The 18,281-nt window shown below is 32.2% G+C and overlaps 1 protein-coding gene across 3 annotated transcripts; it reads left to right on the forward strand.

Moving 5' to 3' along the window:
* Positions 1 to 9,738: 9,738 nt before the first annotated feature.
* Positions 9,739 to 12,938, forward strand: LOC125218713 (putative disease resistance RPP8-like protein 2). 3 transcript variants are annotated; one of them, XM_048120457.2, is made up of 3 exons: positions 9,739 to 10,118; positions 10,308 to 10,676; positions 10,755 to 12,938. In XM_048120457.2, the coding sequence occupies exons 1-3, from the start codon at positions 9,917 to 9,919 to the stop codon at positions 10,796 to 10,798; spliced, it is 615 nt and encodes a 204-aa protein (XP_047976414.1). In that variant the 5' UTR covers positions 9,739 to 9,916; the 3' UTR covers positions 10,799 to 12,938. The 3 variants fall into 3 exon arrangements, with proteins under 3 accessions (XP_047976414.1, XP_047976413.1, XP_047976412.1); XM_048120456.2 differs by having other exon boundaries at positions 12,225 to 12,938; XM_048120455.2 differs by having other exon boundaries at positions 9,741 to 10,118; positions 10,308 to 12,938.
* Positions 12,939 to 18,281: the final 5,343 nt, after the last annotated feature.

The raw sequence follows: 18,281 nt of genomic DNA on the forward strand, positions 1-18,281 counted from the left end.
CTTCTGATAAATAAACAGATTTATAGTTGCCCCACACGAAAAATACAACCTGGTGTTATTGCTCCTTTTTTTTGAATCGTGGGATACTTGCTCCTTCCTGAAAAGTACGTATAATACTCCCTCCAACCTCTAAATATTGTCCCACTTTGACTAGATACAAATTTTAAAAAATATAATAAAAAATAAGTTGAAAAAATTAGTGGAATGTGAGTCATACTTTTATACTCCCTCCGTCCCACAAAAGATGTCACACTTGTGGGACGACACGAGATTTTAGGAAGTTTTATTTTGTGTGTTAAATGGAGAGAGAATATATTACTTTTATATTCATGTGAGAAAAAACTTTTTCCAAAAATAGAAATGTGACATCTTTTTGGGACAAACTAAAAAGGAAAGTGTGACATCTTTTGTGAGACGAATGGAGTATATTAGTTTTATAATAAAATATGAATAGGAATGAGTTAGTAAAATATGAAGTCCACTATCAAAAATAATAAAAAATAAAATGAGACAAATTTTGTGCGACGGACAGAAATAGAAAAATAAGACAAACTTTCAGGGATAGAGCGAATATCTATTTACATCTGTCCCATGAAATATGATCATTTCTCCTTATACTACTTGAGCCACTTTAGTGGAAACCAGAAGGACGGCAGCTGTTGGATATTGTTCAGTGTTGTTATAACTTAACAACCAAAAAGCTCTGCGTCGAACTTCAGACCCTTCGAGTTGGCCATGCGGACCTCTGACGCCCCACACCATTGTGATAAAAAGTTGTTTATAACTTATTACTCATATTCATCAATTTATTTACGGCTTATACCATTATGATTCATCATTACAACTTATTAAACACTAATAATAATGTGGGTCTCACTATCCACTAATAGTATTTTCAATAGGAAAAGGTAAATTGAGAAGGTATATTTCTAGGGGTGAACCTCCGTAAAATCGAATTTATGTGAAAATTGAATCCGAAACCGGTCCGAAAAACTGAAAACTGAAAAATTGAAAAACCGAATTAAAAAACCAAACTAAACCGAAAAAATTGAAATTATAAGAGATTTCAGAAAAACCGAAAAACCAAAAACCGAAAACAAAAAAAAATAACATGATAAATATCTATCAACCAACACAAATAAGTATTTAGGCTACAATAACAATGTCAACTAAAATAAAGTTTTACTCCTCAACAAATTGTAGACATTCAAATCTTCAATGCTTCTAGCTTCTAAGTTTTAACAACTAATTGAGATTTCACTACAAGTCTTCAATCTCCAATAACTTGAAAGTTTCAATTACATTCTTGCACATATTTCCAAATATGAAGGGAGGAACTTTGGCCCAATCCTTTGTCCATAGTTAAATCTGAAAAAAACAAAATAATCTCGTAAGTTATTGATAATGAGACAGAGAATTCATGAATTTCCAAGAAAATATTAATAAAGACTAAAGGGCAGAGGGATTCAAAAAATTGAAATATCAAAAATTTTAAATATGGGGCATGGACGGCAGATCTGAATTGATTAGTACAATCATAATTCTCAATTTCACCATGCAGCTTCACTAATTGCAAATCTGATTAATATTTCTGATACTCATTTTCAAATATCAGTAGAGTTTAGCAAATTAAACAAATTCAACACTTAAATAATTTGTAAATAAATATTAACATACACATTAATGCATAAATACATGAACTTTGGACTTATTTTAAATTTGCACATAGTTGTGAAGAAATACACAAACTTAAATAAAAAATGCTAGTGCAATTTCTTAACAAATGAAATAGGAATTAAAGAGGTGAGTGGAGATTTTACCTTCTTATGGAAGCGATGTGGATGGTTGGAGGCGACAGACTTGAGCACGGGCTGCACGGCTGGAGGGCGGAGGCGGCAGGATGGGTAGAGATAGGTGATGGGTTAGAGGCTTGCTGGCTTGGAGAGAACGAGAATGGAGGCAGGTAGAAATCTTCTAGGGTTAGAGAGTGAAGAACGAGATAAAAAGAGGCTTGGGAGAAAAAGAGTGAAGAACGGCGGCTTGGAGAGTGAAGAAATCTTTTAGGGTTACAAATTTTGGAGTATATGTATTCAAATCCTTTTCATATCTTTTGTCATTTTTCCTTCTTAATCCTAGCCCCACGATTTTGTCATCTGACGGTTAGATTAATGCCACGTGTCATTTAATAATGCACATTTTCATTCTAATAATGCACAACGGCTAATAATGCAACATTATAGACTAATAATGCACATTTTCATTCTAATAATGCACAACGGCCAATAATGCAACATTATAGACTAATAATGCATTGATCACAACCATCCAATTCAAGGATTCAAAGGTTGAGATTAAGAAGGAAATAGGACACTTAGGGTGCAAAGGAGCCTAATGCACCCTATATATATATATATATATATATATATATATATATATATATATATAGGAAGATGATCAAAACAAGTATGTGTTTAAATCCAGAAATGCAGCCCAAATCTTGGCCCTAGGATTAGATGATCTAATGGTCAATAATTAACCCAAAACACGGAAGGTCATAATTAAGTAGTTTTAGGTCATATTATAAGATTTGGGTTTATGTCATGTTAAGATCATTTTAGGTCATGCTTTGTTAGCATGACCTAAAAATAAACTAACTATGACCTAAAAATGCCTTACGTATGACCGTGTTCTGCATTTCTGTATTTAAATCTGGTCTTCATAGATCAAAACCCTATATATATATATATATATATATATAGTTGTAATCAATGTCGAACCCTTCTTAAATACCGAACTAGAGACTAAATCTGGGCCATTAGATCTAGTTTTCTGATGAGATATGCTGTTGTGTAAGTTTTTTTCGCGCTTCATTACAAGCCAATTTTACTTCATTGTATAAATTTATTACTTCATTTCATACGTAATACTTTGAAACTACAATATGTTTTTACTTGCTTCAAGTAGGTTTTGAAATGATTCATCATATGCTTCATTGGAATTCATTGACCTGGGTTTTTACTTTATTCACATTTAAAAATGCAATTTATTCAAGTGGGTTTATTACTTCATTCAGAAACGTTATTACTTCATTGAATAAGGTTTTTACTTCATTCCTGTAGGACTTCAAATGCTTCTACACATAATTCATTCAAAAAATTTATTATATTATTCCATGTGTTTATTACACCATATCAGCTCCGTAACGGTGGTGATAGATATTGTAGAGAGAAAAAACGGCACGCGATGGAGAAACTGCATTTACGTATTGGAATGAAGTAATAATCCTATTGGAATGAAGTAAAAACCTACTAGAATGAAGCAATATATTCTGGAATGAAGTTAAATCTTCGTAACGTGTTAGTATGACTTATTTACCTTCGGATGAATTAAAATAGACTGGTGATGAAGGCGAAAATAATTTATAAATTTGTGCATCTCATCCATAAAAAACTAGATCTAAAAGCCTTAATTTGGTATGGTTCGGTGGTTCGGTCTTTAAGAGTGGATTTGTGGATAATGGAACTATATATATATATATATATAGAGAGAGAGAGAGAGAGAGAGAGAGTTGTGATCAATGTCGAACCAATTTTAAAGACCGAACCAGAGACCAAATCTGGGCCATTAGATCTAGTTTTTTTGATGAGATGTGCTGATATGAAAAAATTTTCGGCTTCATTACAAGCCCATTTTACTTCATTATATAGGTTTATTACTTCATTCTGTACTTCAAATGCTTCTATACATACTTCATTCTAACAATTTATTACATTATTCCATGTGCTTATTAAACCATATTAGCGCCATGGCGTTGGTGATAGATATTGTAGAGAGAAAGAACGACACGCGACGGCGAAACCACATTTACGTACTGGAATGAAGTAAAAACCTACTAGAATGAAGTAAAAACCTACTAGAATGAAGTAATATATTCTGGAACGAAGTTAAATCTTCGTAACATGTTAGTATGACTTATTTACCTTCAGATGAATTAAAATAGGCTCGTGATGAACGAAAATAATTTATAAATTTATGTATCTTATCCATAAAAAACTAGATCTAAAAGCCCTAATTTAGTAGGGTTCGGTGGTTCGGTCTTTAAGAGTGGATTTGTGGATAATAGGACTATATATATATATATATATATATATATATATATATATATATATATATATATAGGGATGTGATCATATCATAACCCCAAAATCACATAATAACTCTATAACCAAATCTGGACCACACATATTTGATAATCTTGTGGTTGAGATTCAAACTTAGATTTACTTCATAAAAAAGGCGCAGGGGGTAAAAATGTAATTTCCATATTTAATTTCTGAATTTTACTCCAAACTCGTTTCAAACTTTCATTCTGTTGGAACTCAATTCTCTCACCTTCTAACAGATCGATTCTCTCATCTTCATCTTCCATATTTCTCGCCTATTTTATTTCAACATCTCCAGATTTTCTTCGATTTGGTTCATTATTCCATAGTTTCCAGATTTTGTTTCCATATTTCTCGCATAATTGTGATCGGGAAGATGTTTTCAATTTTGCGTTCTTATTTTCATTGATTACCTCTTCAATTGCTGTCAGAATTTGCTTCGATGGAGTCTGTAGCAAATAACGAAGGTAACAATCATTATCTATGTACATTCCTGTTTGTGATGATGCTTTCAAGCCAATGATTGGTATGAAATTCAATACATTAGTAGAAGCAGTTGATTTCTATGAACATTATGCTCGTTCAGTTGGTTTTTGGCATTCCTCATGTATTGAATTTGATTTTAGATTAATATTAGTTGTCGATTGGTTTATGTTTCTGATGTACTGAAATTCTTATTTGATTATATTATGTATTGCCGATTATGTGCTAAGATTATACTTTTGGCTTATAAATGTTAGGTTTACTGCATAACATGATAGTTTTGTCGGATAAAATGATACTCTGATAAAATGATACTATGATAAAATGATACTCTGATAAAATGATACTATGATAAAATGATACTCTGATAAAATGATACTTTTACTGATTTGTAGGTATGTACATTCCTGTTTGTGATGATGCTTTGAAGCCAATGATTGGTATGAAATTCAATACATTAGTAGAAGCAGTTGATTTCTACGAACATTATGCTCGTTCAGTTGGTTTTGGCATTCGTAAAATGGGCAACAAATCAATTCAAGGTATTACTTAGTGGCAGTATTTGGCTTGCAGCTGACAAGGCTCTAAGAATTTTATACCTGGTCATGCATCCCAATCAACTGAAGTGTATGTTAAGAAGCGTAGGTGTCGGTCATTTAGGTGTGAATGTCTTGCTAAACTCAACTTGAGATATTTTTCAGATGGCATGAGGAGAGGATATGAGGTTTATCAGTTTGTTGAGTATCATAATCAGTTAATGGTTGTGGATGAGCATAGGCATTTTATGATGGCCAATCGCAATCTGGATCCTATTCATCGGAGGTTTATGGAGGATTGTGGCAGGTGTAATATTGGTCCCACTCTCACATTCAAACTTTTGAAGGAGATAATGGGTGGACCTGAAATTGTTGTATGTGATATTATTGATATTAGAAATGGTTATCGTGATATTATGTCCAATATTGATGGTTCAGATGCTCAAATGATTTTTGATTATATGCGTTCTCAAAAGGAATCATCTTATGCCTTCTATTATGAAATTGAGATAGGATCTCATGGAAAGTTAACTAGACTCTTCTGGGCTGATGCTATTTCAAGATGAAATTATCATATGTTTGGAGATGTAATTTCATTTGACTCAACATACAACACTAACAGGTATATTACTTTTGTTGCTAATAGACATAAAATGATACTTTTTGCTGATTAAATTATATTTCAGTTGATAAAATGATACTTTTGGCTGATAAAATGATACTTTTCTATATGCATGAAAATATAATTCGTTTTTATGTTATATTATGAAGGTATTGCATGATTTTTGCTCCATTCACTGGAAAAGATAACCATTCTTACATTTGGAGCTGGCTTGTTATCAAGTGAAGGTAGAGACTCCTATTCTTGGTTGTTTGGCTGTTTTGTTCGATGCATGGGGGTAGCACCCAAATTGATTATCACTGATCAAGATTGGGGGATCAAACTTGCTGTTCAACAAGTACTTTTACAAACAAGGCACTGATGGTGTATGTGGCATATCATGGTTAAGGTGTCAGATAAGTTGCCCAAATCTTTACTTGGTAATGAAGATTTCAAAAAAGAGTTGAATGCATGTGTTTGGTCTGATTTGTTAGAGCCTGATGAGTTTGATATAATATGGAATGATACAATGGAATGGTATGGATTAGAAGACGTGCACTAGTTGGGATCAATGTTTGAAGATAGAGAATTCTGGGTTCCTGCTTATTTTCGAGATTTTCCCATGGGGTCGCTTCTTAGGACTACATCGATGTCTGAATCGGAGAATAGGTTTTTTAAAAACTACACAAAGCCACGTGCAAATCTTGTACAGTTAATCAATTTCTTTAATTATGCTGTGGGAGATCAAAGGAATGCCAATTCACGATTGAACTACTTGGATTACTCAAGTATTCCTGATTTGTCAACCCAATAGCCTATTGAGAAGCATGCATCTACAATCTACACTGATTCTATTTTCAAACATGTACAACAAGAAATAAGTACGGTATGTGAGATTGTTTCTATAACTGTTGAGGATAACATCAAGATGCATCAGGTCAAGGAGCAATATGGTAGAATATGGGATGTTAAGTATGATTGTAAGCAAGACACATTCGACTGTAGTTGTAAGAAGTTTTCCAGAATTGGTTTGTTATGTTGTCATATATTTTGTTTGTTGAAGAATAAGTCTGCTAATCTCATTCTTGAGAAATATTTTGGTCGAAGGTGGTTGAAGAGCTCTTTACTTAAGGCAGCCCATGGCCTACCATCTGAGGAACAACAACCATTTGAACGTGTGCTCCATTTTTAACCTTATTTGTAAAAATTCTATTTTTTAGTCAGAGAAATGATAGTATTTATTGTAATAATGTTATCTTTTATCTTGCAGATTTGGATGAAAAGCAGGAAGTTAAGAAAAAGTTGTTCTCCAACTTTTATCGATTAGTCCAAAAGTCTGAGGGAAGTATGGATCATTTGTCTTTGTTAAGTGCTGGTCTTGATGATTTGGAAGAGCATATATTTGGAAATTGTGCAACACCTTCAGTCATTGAAAAGAAGAAGATGGTTGAGGATTTTTATGGAATGACAGTACCTGATGTAATTGATGTACATCCTCCAGACGTTGATCAGCTAGTGGCAGAGTAGCAAAGAGGGAGAGTGCAATAAGGAAAGCAAATAAGCCTCTACGACGGTGTGGTAAATGTCATGAGCTGGGTCGTCATGATTCAAGAAATTGTGGTAGAGTCAATGAGAAGACAGATTGAAGCCATTTGATATACATTAGGTATTTTTGGTGTATAAAATGACATTTTTGTTTAATAAAATGATACTTTGGGCTTATAAAATGACATTTTGGCTGATAACATGATACTTTTTTGTTACCAAAATGTTAGTTTCAGCGCATAAAATGATTCTTTTGTTTATAAACTGATAAAATGATACTTTAACCTGAAAAAATGATACTCGCAGCAAATAAAATGACAGTAACCTTATAAAATGATTTATAAGCTGATAAAATGATACTCTCAACGGATAAAATGATACTTTAACCTGACAAAATGATATATAAGCTGATAAAATGATACTTCTGACTGATAAAATTATAAAATGATATTCGCAGCAGATAAAATGATACTTCTGAATTATATAATCGTTTTATAATGAAATGAGTTAATGCAATAAAAGGTCAGTATATCATTATCATTTGTTGTAAAAATTAATGGAAACTTCTAATCATAGACATATCATAGACAGACTAAAATGACAAATTATGACTCTTAATAATAAATGGTAAGACACAAAATATTTATTAGGGACGAAGGTATAAAATATGTACTTTCCCAGCATGTACGCTACAAATAATCTCACAATCGTTTCATTGAATTTTACTTCTAATTCATAAAATCATTGCACCTTCGAACAAAAATAAAAAATCATTGCACACCTATTTAATCCTCTCTCCCTAGGTCTAGGCCCATAGCTTTAATCGGTTGTTGTGGTGTGAGTTTGTGGTGTCAAAGGCCCATTGCATTTACTAGAGCCCGTATTATAATACTTCCTCATTTATCTCTGTTGAGGTAAGACTCACTCTTTCTAACAATACTTTAATTACCTTTTTTATATTTATCTCTTCTTACTTTGTCAATTATGCACTAAAAACCATGCCCAACCCAAATTATATATTATTGTGGGACGGAGGGTGTAGTATTTACTATTTAGTACTCCCTATGTCCCCCATTATGTATTCTAATTTTTCATTTTGATCCATCCCATATTAATTGTTCAACTTCATTTTATCACTTTTTGTAGTGGACCACACATTCCAATAACTTATTTTTCCTCACATTTTATTATAAAACTAAGTATATAAAAGTAGAACTCATATTAACTTTTTCAACCACTTTCTATTATGTTTCTTAAAATTCGTGTCGTGTCAAAGTGGAAAACATACTAGGGGACGCCAGGAGTAATTTATAATACTCCCTCAATCTCAGTCTATATCCATTTATGACAACTTTTTACTTTTTCCATTTATGAAAAGTTAAACATTTTTTCTCATTTACATTATTTTCTATTACTTTATTTTTTGTCTTCATCTCTATACCTTTTTTTTCCCTTTATTATTTTTTACTTAACTCATTTAACACAACTTTTTAAAAACCGTGTGCTAAAAATAAATGTCTCCACAACCGCGAAACAGAGGAAGTACTTTATCATTTATGGGTGTCACCATCATTATAGAATTTCAATTACTTTTTCTCATTCTCTCTTACTTTACTAATTACTCCCCCTGTCCAATAATAAGAGTCACATTTTATCATTTCGGTTTGACACACAATAAGAGTCACATTTCACTTTTATCATAAATAATAAATAGGTCTCATATTCCACTAACTCACTTCACTCTCACTCTATTATAAAATTAATATTAAAAATTAGACCTCATATTTCTCTCACTTTTACAATACACTATTCTTTATATTTCTTAAAATCCGTGCTCATAACAAATGTGACTAATATTGTAAAACGGATGGAGTATTAATATACTCCCTCCGTTTTATAAAAATAGCAACTCTTTCCATTTAAAAATTGCAACTTTCAAACTTTCTATTTTAGGAAATTTTTATACCCTTATACATCAATTTATTTACCACTTATACTGAAGTGTGCACATAATCCACTAATATTAATTCCATTACTTTTTTCTCTACCTCTCTTTTATTTTACCAATTTTTCTCTCTCTCTTTCTTACTCTACCAACTTTCCTCTTCTTCTCTCTTACTTTACTAAATTGTACATTAAAACTCGTGTCGTTTGAAATGTTTCTATTTTTAAAAACGGAGGAAGTATTAACATCCTTGATAATCCTAAATGACTTTTATAGGAAAGAGTGAGTAAAAAATTTGATGACAACGTACTTTATTTTGTTTACTTAATTGTTATGCTATTGTTCACACTTAGTGGATTTGCAGAAGGCCCAACAACCAAATGAAAGTTGACGAATACAACAGTAATAAATTCGTGGTTCTAATAAAGTAGCTAGGCTACAGGATAATGATTGTAGTGCTCATAAAAATATCTTGCAGAAATCACATTCTACTTCATAATTGCCTTCCTTCCTTCATTTCTTTCTTTCTTTCTTTGTATTTCAAAAAAAGCTTCAAGTCTCAATCGTGGTGTCAAAATACCATATTCATCTGATCATTTCAATTCACATTGTGTTTAATTTGTGCATTATTCATAGAATTAAGATGGCTGCTTATGCAGCTCTAGTTTCTCTTATGCGTATCATAGTTGATATTGAAACTCATCCTTCCCCTCCGATTTCTTTCGACAAAAAACAAGTAGAATCTCTCAAACAAATAGTTACCTTCTTGCAGGAATTTCTCGAAAGCTACAAGTCACCCTACGAGTATAGCGACGAAGCAGATCCATTGGAGATTCGCAGTATGGGTGAGTAGATTTTTGCATAAATATTGCAAATTATTTATCTATTGCCATTGAATTAATATGTTATACGTATTTTACTAGGATTTTGTTAATTTTTGATTTAGATGAAATCAAATTTGATACATGTTGTATTTTTTTAATAAAATCTGATTAATTGCCATCTCTATAACATATCCCTAATTCACATTGCAGATGCAAGTGATACAGCTGCAGATGTGATTGAATCCTATATAATTGACACCATTCAGCTTTCTGCATCAGTAACTGATGATGGTGTTGATGAACAAATCCGTTGCATCCACTTCTATCAAGATCTACAAAATGTGATAGAAGAAATTGATTTGATCAAGAAAGAGGTGGCTGGGATTATGAGGGAGAAGGTAGTTCACCTTAGAAACTCAGGTTCTGATGATGCTGGTTTAAGATCCAGTTTCACTGAGAAGAACAATCTCATGGTAGGGTTTCTTGAGCTCTTGAATAGGCTTACTGATGGACGTTCCTCTCGCCAAATCATCCCTATTGTAGGGATGGGTGGCATTGGCAAAACCACTCTTGGAAAAGGTACGTTGGTACTCGATCTTATTAAGGAGCATTTTGATATCTGTGTGTGGGCTACCATTTCTCAACATTATATTATAGGACAACTCTTAGGCAATTACTCAATCAAGCTAGAGGGTACTTGAGCAATGAAAGTGAAAAAGACTTGGGAGAAATACTTTCCAAATATTTATCAGGTATGAGGTATCTCGTTGTAATGGATGATATTTGGAGCATAGAGGTCTGGGACAAGATGATGTTTCTCTTTCCTGAATACAATAATGAGAGTCGAATAATAGTGACAACTAGAATGTCAAACTTATTTTCCCACTTGACTGATAGCCACATTAAGATTGGATTTCTAGACGAGGTTAGTAGTTGGACTTTGTTCTCCAAAATTGTATTTGGGGAACAAAGCTTTCCTACTCAACTGGAGACTATTGGAAAGAAAATCGTAGAAAAGTGTGATGGACATCCTTTGTCTATTGCTATGATAGGGGGGTCTAATGGCTAAATCCGAACTTACACTAGAATATTGGGAGCGCATTGAGGAAAACGTAAGCTCTATAGTGAATTTGGAGGATGATGGTTATTGCTTGAGAATATTGAAATTGAGCTATAACCACTTGCCTATCTATCTAAAGCCATGTTTTCTATATATGGGAGTGTTTGAGGAAGACATGGAAATTCTTGCTTCAAGAGTCGTCCAACTATGGGTTTGTGAAGGATTTCTTAAACCAATAGACAATAAAAGCTTGAAAACAATCGCCGAACAGTATTTGAAAGAACTAGTGGATAGGAATCTAGAGTTCATAGGTTGGGGATACTTGGGAATGTAATATCCTACAAAATTCATGATTTACTAAGAGATCTATGTATGAAAGAAGCTCAAAAACAGAGGTTTTTTTATGTCTTGAGGAAGAAAGTCTTCAAGGAGTAATTAGCCAACAGTGTATTGTTATTCCTAAAAGCACTTCAAAAGAAAAAATCAAGGATGCCTTAGAATATATGACCCATGCTCGTTCTTATCTAGTACTATGTGGTCTTAAAGAACTTTGTCAATTCCCAAATTCTAGATTTTTGAGGATATCGCATACGTATGATATACTAAGTGAAGAGGAGTATTCACAAATGTTTGAGTTGATGAACTCACGATACCATGCTTTTGCAATTTATGAGAAGTTTGTAATTCCCTCTTCCATCAATCTGCTTTGAAATCTCGATACCCTAATTATACGTTGTTGGGAAGATTTGATTGCACCAATTGAAATCTGGAAAATGTATAAACTTCGGCATCTCGAGTATGAATTTTGGAGAATGCATCTCCCGGATCCTATTAGAGTGGACGACGATGATATTATCATCATGGAGAATCTAGAAGTGCTCATAGGAGTGAATAATTTTAATGTAAGTGAAGATGTTGTTAAAAGAATTCCCAATATCAAGACACTGAGTGTGAAATACGATGGGCAGCTAATTGATATAGTACAATATCTGAGCTGTCGACGTTGTCTTAGTAAACTGGAATCCTTGTCGTTGATTGTCTACTCCACTGATATTGGAATGCTGCAGATCAACTTCCCACCCTCCCTTATAAAGTTGATTATTCAACTACCACGTCGTTTTGAGTGGGAAGAACACATACTGCCAAGTATAGGTTCCTTACCACTTCTTGAGGAGCTCAGATTACGTAGAGATCGCTTCAGAACACGTGAGTGGGAAACAGTTGAAGACCAATTCCAGAGTCTCAAGTCACTAATATTGTTTGAATGTGATGATCTAGAAAAGTTGACAATGTCAGAGAGTTCCCACTTTCCACGTCTTATAAAGCTCCATCTTTTTTGTTTAAATGAATTGAAGGAGATTCCATCAGAAATCGGAGATATACCAACACTCAGGTCAATTGTATTGACATATTGCAAAGAATTAGTGGTGTTGTTAGCTAAAGAGATATTAGAGAAACAAGAGGATTTACATGGAGATCAACTAGACCTTCTTGTTCACGCTACAGTCCGGAAGGAAGATGAAGCACTGGAGAAGTTGGCAACTTCCAATTTTAAAGTTACAGAGATGCGTTGATGCATACTTTGATTTCACCCCTCTTCTTTTCTCTCTGTTTTTCCAGTCAAGTTTGCTCACTCTTTCGCTTCAAGTTGATATTTGCTTGTAATATGTTAAGCTCAATTTTGGGCTTAGTAAATGTGTAGAAGCCCTATTAATAGATTTTGAATGGAAGCTTATTACTTTCTTCCGTCCTTAAAAATAGAATATTTCTATTTTAGTTCATTTCTTAAAATTATCTATTTTCTCAGTCCCCAAAAAATATGCATTTTAGATTTAACACGAGTTTTAATGTAAAATTGGTAAAGTAAGAGAGGTATAGAGAAAAAACAATTAAAATATTGTTAGTGAGGAATGAAGTCCCACCTCATAAGAGACAAAAAAAGTTTCCAAAATTGGAAGTACATATTCTTGTGTGACGGACTAAAAAGGAAAGAATACGTATTCTTGTGAGACGGAGAGAGTGTTTTCTAATCTAGTAAGTACTCCCTCTGTCCCATTAGAAATGAAACATTTTCCTTTTTGGTTTGTCCCATTAAAAATGAAACGTTTTTCCTAAAATGGAAACATCTTTATCTCTGCTTTTTCATCTCTCTTACTTTACTATCTCTTAATTCACTCACAAAACAACACTACATAAAAACTTATGCCGATTCCCAAATGTTGCATATTTAATGGGACGGAGGGAGTATTTTACACTACTAATAATGTGGCTATCAATAGATCTCTCCGTCACCTTTAAATGTCTTATTTTTCATTTTTCGTCTGTCCACTAATAAATGTTCCATTTCACTTTTACAATATTTGGTAAGTGGACTCTACATTCTACTAACTCATTCCACTCACATTTTATTATAATATATAAAAGTAGGTCTCACATTCCACTAACTTTTTATCCATTTTACTTTATAAAGTCAAATAATTTCTTAAAATTCGTGTCAAGTTAAATATGAGATATTTAATTATGGACGCATGGAGTAACATTATTTCCACTTCTTTTTCTTTATTTCACTTACTTTACAAATTTATAATAAACACTTATGTGCATTCAAAAAGTTCTTATTTTAAAGGAATAGAGGGAGCACTATTGTGTGCATACTAAGGTTATGAGGTGATCTATGGGACAAATAAATACTTGATGTATATTGGACTAATATGAGCTTATTGACTTTTGTTATTATTATTTGTCTAATATAAATATTTATAATAATAGAATATATGTAGCTTATTGTTAATAACCAATAAATAAATTACTTTTTAATTTTATATAATATTACTCTCTCCGCCCGCCATTAAATATCACATTTTTTCTTTTCCGTCCGTCCGTTAATAAATATCTCATTTCACTTTACTATATTTGGTAAGTGGACTCTTATTAGTATGTTTTCCTTATTATCTATTTATATGCAAATTGTATTTTTATACAAATTAAAACTAAAAGAAATAACACATAATATTATATTTGAATTCATCAATAAAATTAGAAGAAGTATGTCCTCAAAGAGTCCAGAGGCAAAATGAAAAAAAAATACATGGAGAATGATATAAAATATGATTAATGAATTTTTAGGGTGATATTTTTTTAGTTTAAAGACTTAAAACGTGCAAACTCTATTTTCCGAAGACCAGAAGTTTCCTTTTTAAAAAAAATAGTGAAATATAATACCCTCTTTATCCCATAAAAATATATATTTTTGGTTGAATACAAGTTTTAATGCACAATTAAAAAGGTAAAAGAGATGTCAAAAGAAAAAGTAATTATAGTATTGTTACTGAAAAATAGATCCCACCTCATTAGATAGAAAAAAGTTTGCAAAATTAGAAAGTGTACATAGTCTAGTGGGACGAACTAAAAATGAAAGAGCGCATACTCTTATGGGACAAAGTGATACGGTCATATTATTATTATTATTATTATTATTATTATTATTATTATTATTATTATTATTATTACTATTATTATTATTATTATTATTATTATTATTATTATTATTATTATATCTCTATTATTTAGTCTTCTAATGATTTACCATATCTTCTATTTAGGTTATTATTAATTTATCATATCTCTATTTTATTTTCACGATTTTATTTCAATTTCGTATTGTTCTTGGTTTAATCGACGGGCAAAGCTCCTGTGACTACCTTTTATCCCTCCAACGATCGCAATCGCGATGCCGGAATCTTGTTAAGAGAAATAATCTCTTAACACAAAGAGAGTACTAATGTTAATGTGTACTATATGGTGTAATACAAGTAGGGATGTCAATTGGGCTAACCGGCTCGGGTTCGGGCCAATCTACTCGGGTTGTCGGCCTATTTGGGTGCGGGTTATTCGGGCTGCGAATTTTTCAGGTTATTAATTTTCGGCCCTAACCCTAAATCTCCGGGTTTCAAACTAATCCACGGGCTATTCGGGTCAATAGTAATCTTAATGTTATTTTCTATCCAATCCAATATTCTAAATTATAAAAATACAGATTATCGCAAATAGTAAAGTATTATCAAAGTGATCAGCAGAAAGAAAATAATAGAAAATGAAAATTGAAACAAAATAGATAAACATATCGTTTAATTAATATCAATGTTGTACTAATATTGGTATTACCAAATATTAGTATTACCATACGAATCTGACTACTGAAATCAAGTATTTCATATAACTCTAACTTTTAATTTGGGAGAGAAGACATAATTACTATATATTCTTCATATCAATGTTGTACTAATATTGGTATTACCAAATATACTTCATATAAGTATATAATCCAAAATATTAATTATTATTTTATATCAAATGCTCAACCCGTGGGCTAACCCGTAACCCACCTGGGCCAATCCGCATAACCCGCCGATCCGAACGGGTTAGTCCGTGTAGCCAGCTTCTGAATATAGGTTGGGATTTTTCGGCCCTAACCTATGATTTTACCGGGTAATTCGGGTCGACCCATAGGTTTCGGGCTATATTGACATCCAATGGCGGATCCAGAACATGAAATCTGTGGGGTCGAATATAATAAAAAAAATAATAAATATAATACTAAATAAATAATTATTTTAAATTAAATATTACTCCCGCCGTCCCACACTCTTTCTTTTTTAATTCGTCCCATAAGAATATGCACTTTCTAATTAGGAAAGTCTCTTCTCTCTAATTAGGTGAGACTCATTCTCCACTAACAATACTTTACTTACTTTTTTCTTTCTACATCTCCCTTATTTTACCAATTTTATATAAAAACTCGTATCGTTCCCAAAATGTATATTCTTTAGGGACGGAGGAATTATATTTTAAGCAGTCATTAAATATTTGTATATACCATAGCAATTCAAAATTCTTTAACACCAAATATTTAATACGTAATAGTTTTAAAAAATGATTAAGTAAAAATGACTTGTAGTTGATGAAACGAAAATTATAAAAATAATTAGGCTTAGTTAATTCACAAAATGACCAACCTATTTAATTAATTGCTACTAGTAATATTTTAGGTGGCCCAACAAATAAGTAAAATAGGCCCAAAAATTTCAATCATTTAACCTAACTAATAAGGGAATCATTATCGTCTTTTTCATCTACCGACTGCCACCATCAGATTCCCTTCTGCAACCTCTCCTTTGTATCTCTCCTCTGTGTTTATCCAGTACTCCCTCCATTTCTTCATAGTTGAGTCATTTTACTATTTCGAGAAGTTTCTTCATAATTGAGTCGTTTTCCTTATATGATAACTTTTTCCTCTCTTTTACTTTACCCTCTCTTACTTTATTCTCTCTACTTTATTCACTTTATACTTTATTCTCTCTACCTTTTCCTCTCTCTTACTTTTTTATCTATTTATTTAACACATCCAACATTCATTTCTAAAACTCCGTGTCGAAAAGTTCTGCCTCAACTATGAAAAAACGGAGGGAGTATTGTTCCTCTGTACTCTTATTATTTGGAAAAAGTAGAAGACTTATAGAGTTGAAGCTGCCGTGGAGTCGGAGGCAGAACTATGCTGTGTCAGAGGTCGAAGATGATGTTTTCCGGCAGCACTCAGGTGGACCGCCGGTGGGGTCGGCCAACCCCACGCAACCCCATTTGGATCCACCGCTGTTGACATCCCTAAATACAAGAGAAGTTTCAAATAAAGAAATTTAACCCAAATTTTAATTTGTAAAAACTGAACAATTCAATTATCTATATTAGTTTACTTATTCTCTATATATTATCTCTTACTTTACTTATTCTCCATTTTGATTTTTTATTAGTATTATTTTTCTAATCACGAAATATTTTATTTTTAATAGAATAAAAAGAGTATAATAATTTAGGAAAATAGTTTAAATAAACTGGTCTTATCATATTTAAAATTTAAATATATTACGTATGGGGTGCGTTAAAATGACAACACTCTTAAAATGACATTGTGACACCACGCTAGACTGCAATATTATACTCCCTCTGTCCCAATAGAAATGAAACGTTTTCCTTTTTGGTCTGTCCCATTAAAAATGAAACGTTTCTTAAAATGGAAACAATACTCTCTCTACTTTTTCTTCTCTCTTACTTTACTCTCTCTTCATTAACTCACAAAACAACACTACATAAAATCATGTGCCGAAAAGCAAATGTTGCATATTTAATGGGACGGAGGGAGTATATACTAGACTGCAATAGTTTAAAAGCTAGACAACAATCTACAACAATCTATAGATTGCAGTCTAGCGTATTGGATATTGCATGCCGCGTCAACTTGCAGTCTAGAGTATTGGATGTTGCAGTCCGTGCAAATTTACCCTTGTGAATTTTTTATGATTACCACATGGCAGCTGATTATTCGTCCACGTGTACAAATGATTGGCGAATGGTGGTATGGTGTTATGTTAAGATGAGTTGTCATTTTAACACATCCATATTATGTATAGTACAAATTTTGTACATTTATATTTATTCTACTCACAGTTACAAACATATAATCTCCTATGAGATTTAAGTCACGTTTGCCTACACTATGTACGGTCTCTTATGATTTTTCGGTGTTGTGCTCGTAAAAATAATTAGGATAAAATAAATTTATAATTGGGTAAAAATCTAAATTTATATTTGTATATTAAACGTTTTGAAAACGTTAAACTCTTTATTTATGGAGTACAATTTATTTGTTTTTTACTCTTTTTGCCTCGAAGTGGATATCATGTCTGGATGATGATGTGAAATATTTAGAAGATATTATTTTTATAGCTAAGTGTAGAGTAAAAATATATTTTTATATTAATATACTAGAGTATAATAATTTTGTTTAGATATCATTTAGAAATATTTATAAATTTATAATTTCAGCCCAATACCAACCCTTGATTTATTTGGGCTGAAAACCGTACTTTAAGCTAGGCTAAAATTTTAGTCAGACGCTGGTCTTGACACTTGAGTCTTCCTAACTTTGTATTATTAAACCTCACCATTTTTTTATTGGTATCGGGCTATCGAAATAATTGTATCCAAGGTTTTTAATCTTTTCTTAAAAGCATTATAATTTAGTAATTGTATCTTTAAAGACATTGATATTTTCTCGTGGGGTAGTACTT

The sequence above is a fragment of the Salvia hispanica genome, chromosome 1 (assembly GCF_029641045.1).
Source record: "Salvia hispanica isolate PSC_SH4W2 chromosome 1, Shi_PSC_v1, whole genome shotgun sequence".
Classification (NCBI taxonomy): domain Eukaryota; kingdom Viridiplantae; phylum Streptophyta; class Magnoliopsida; order Lamiales; family Lamiaceae; genus Salvia; species Salvia hispanica.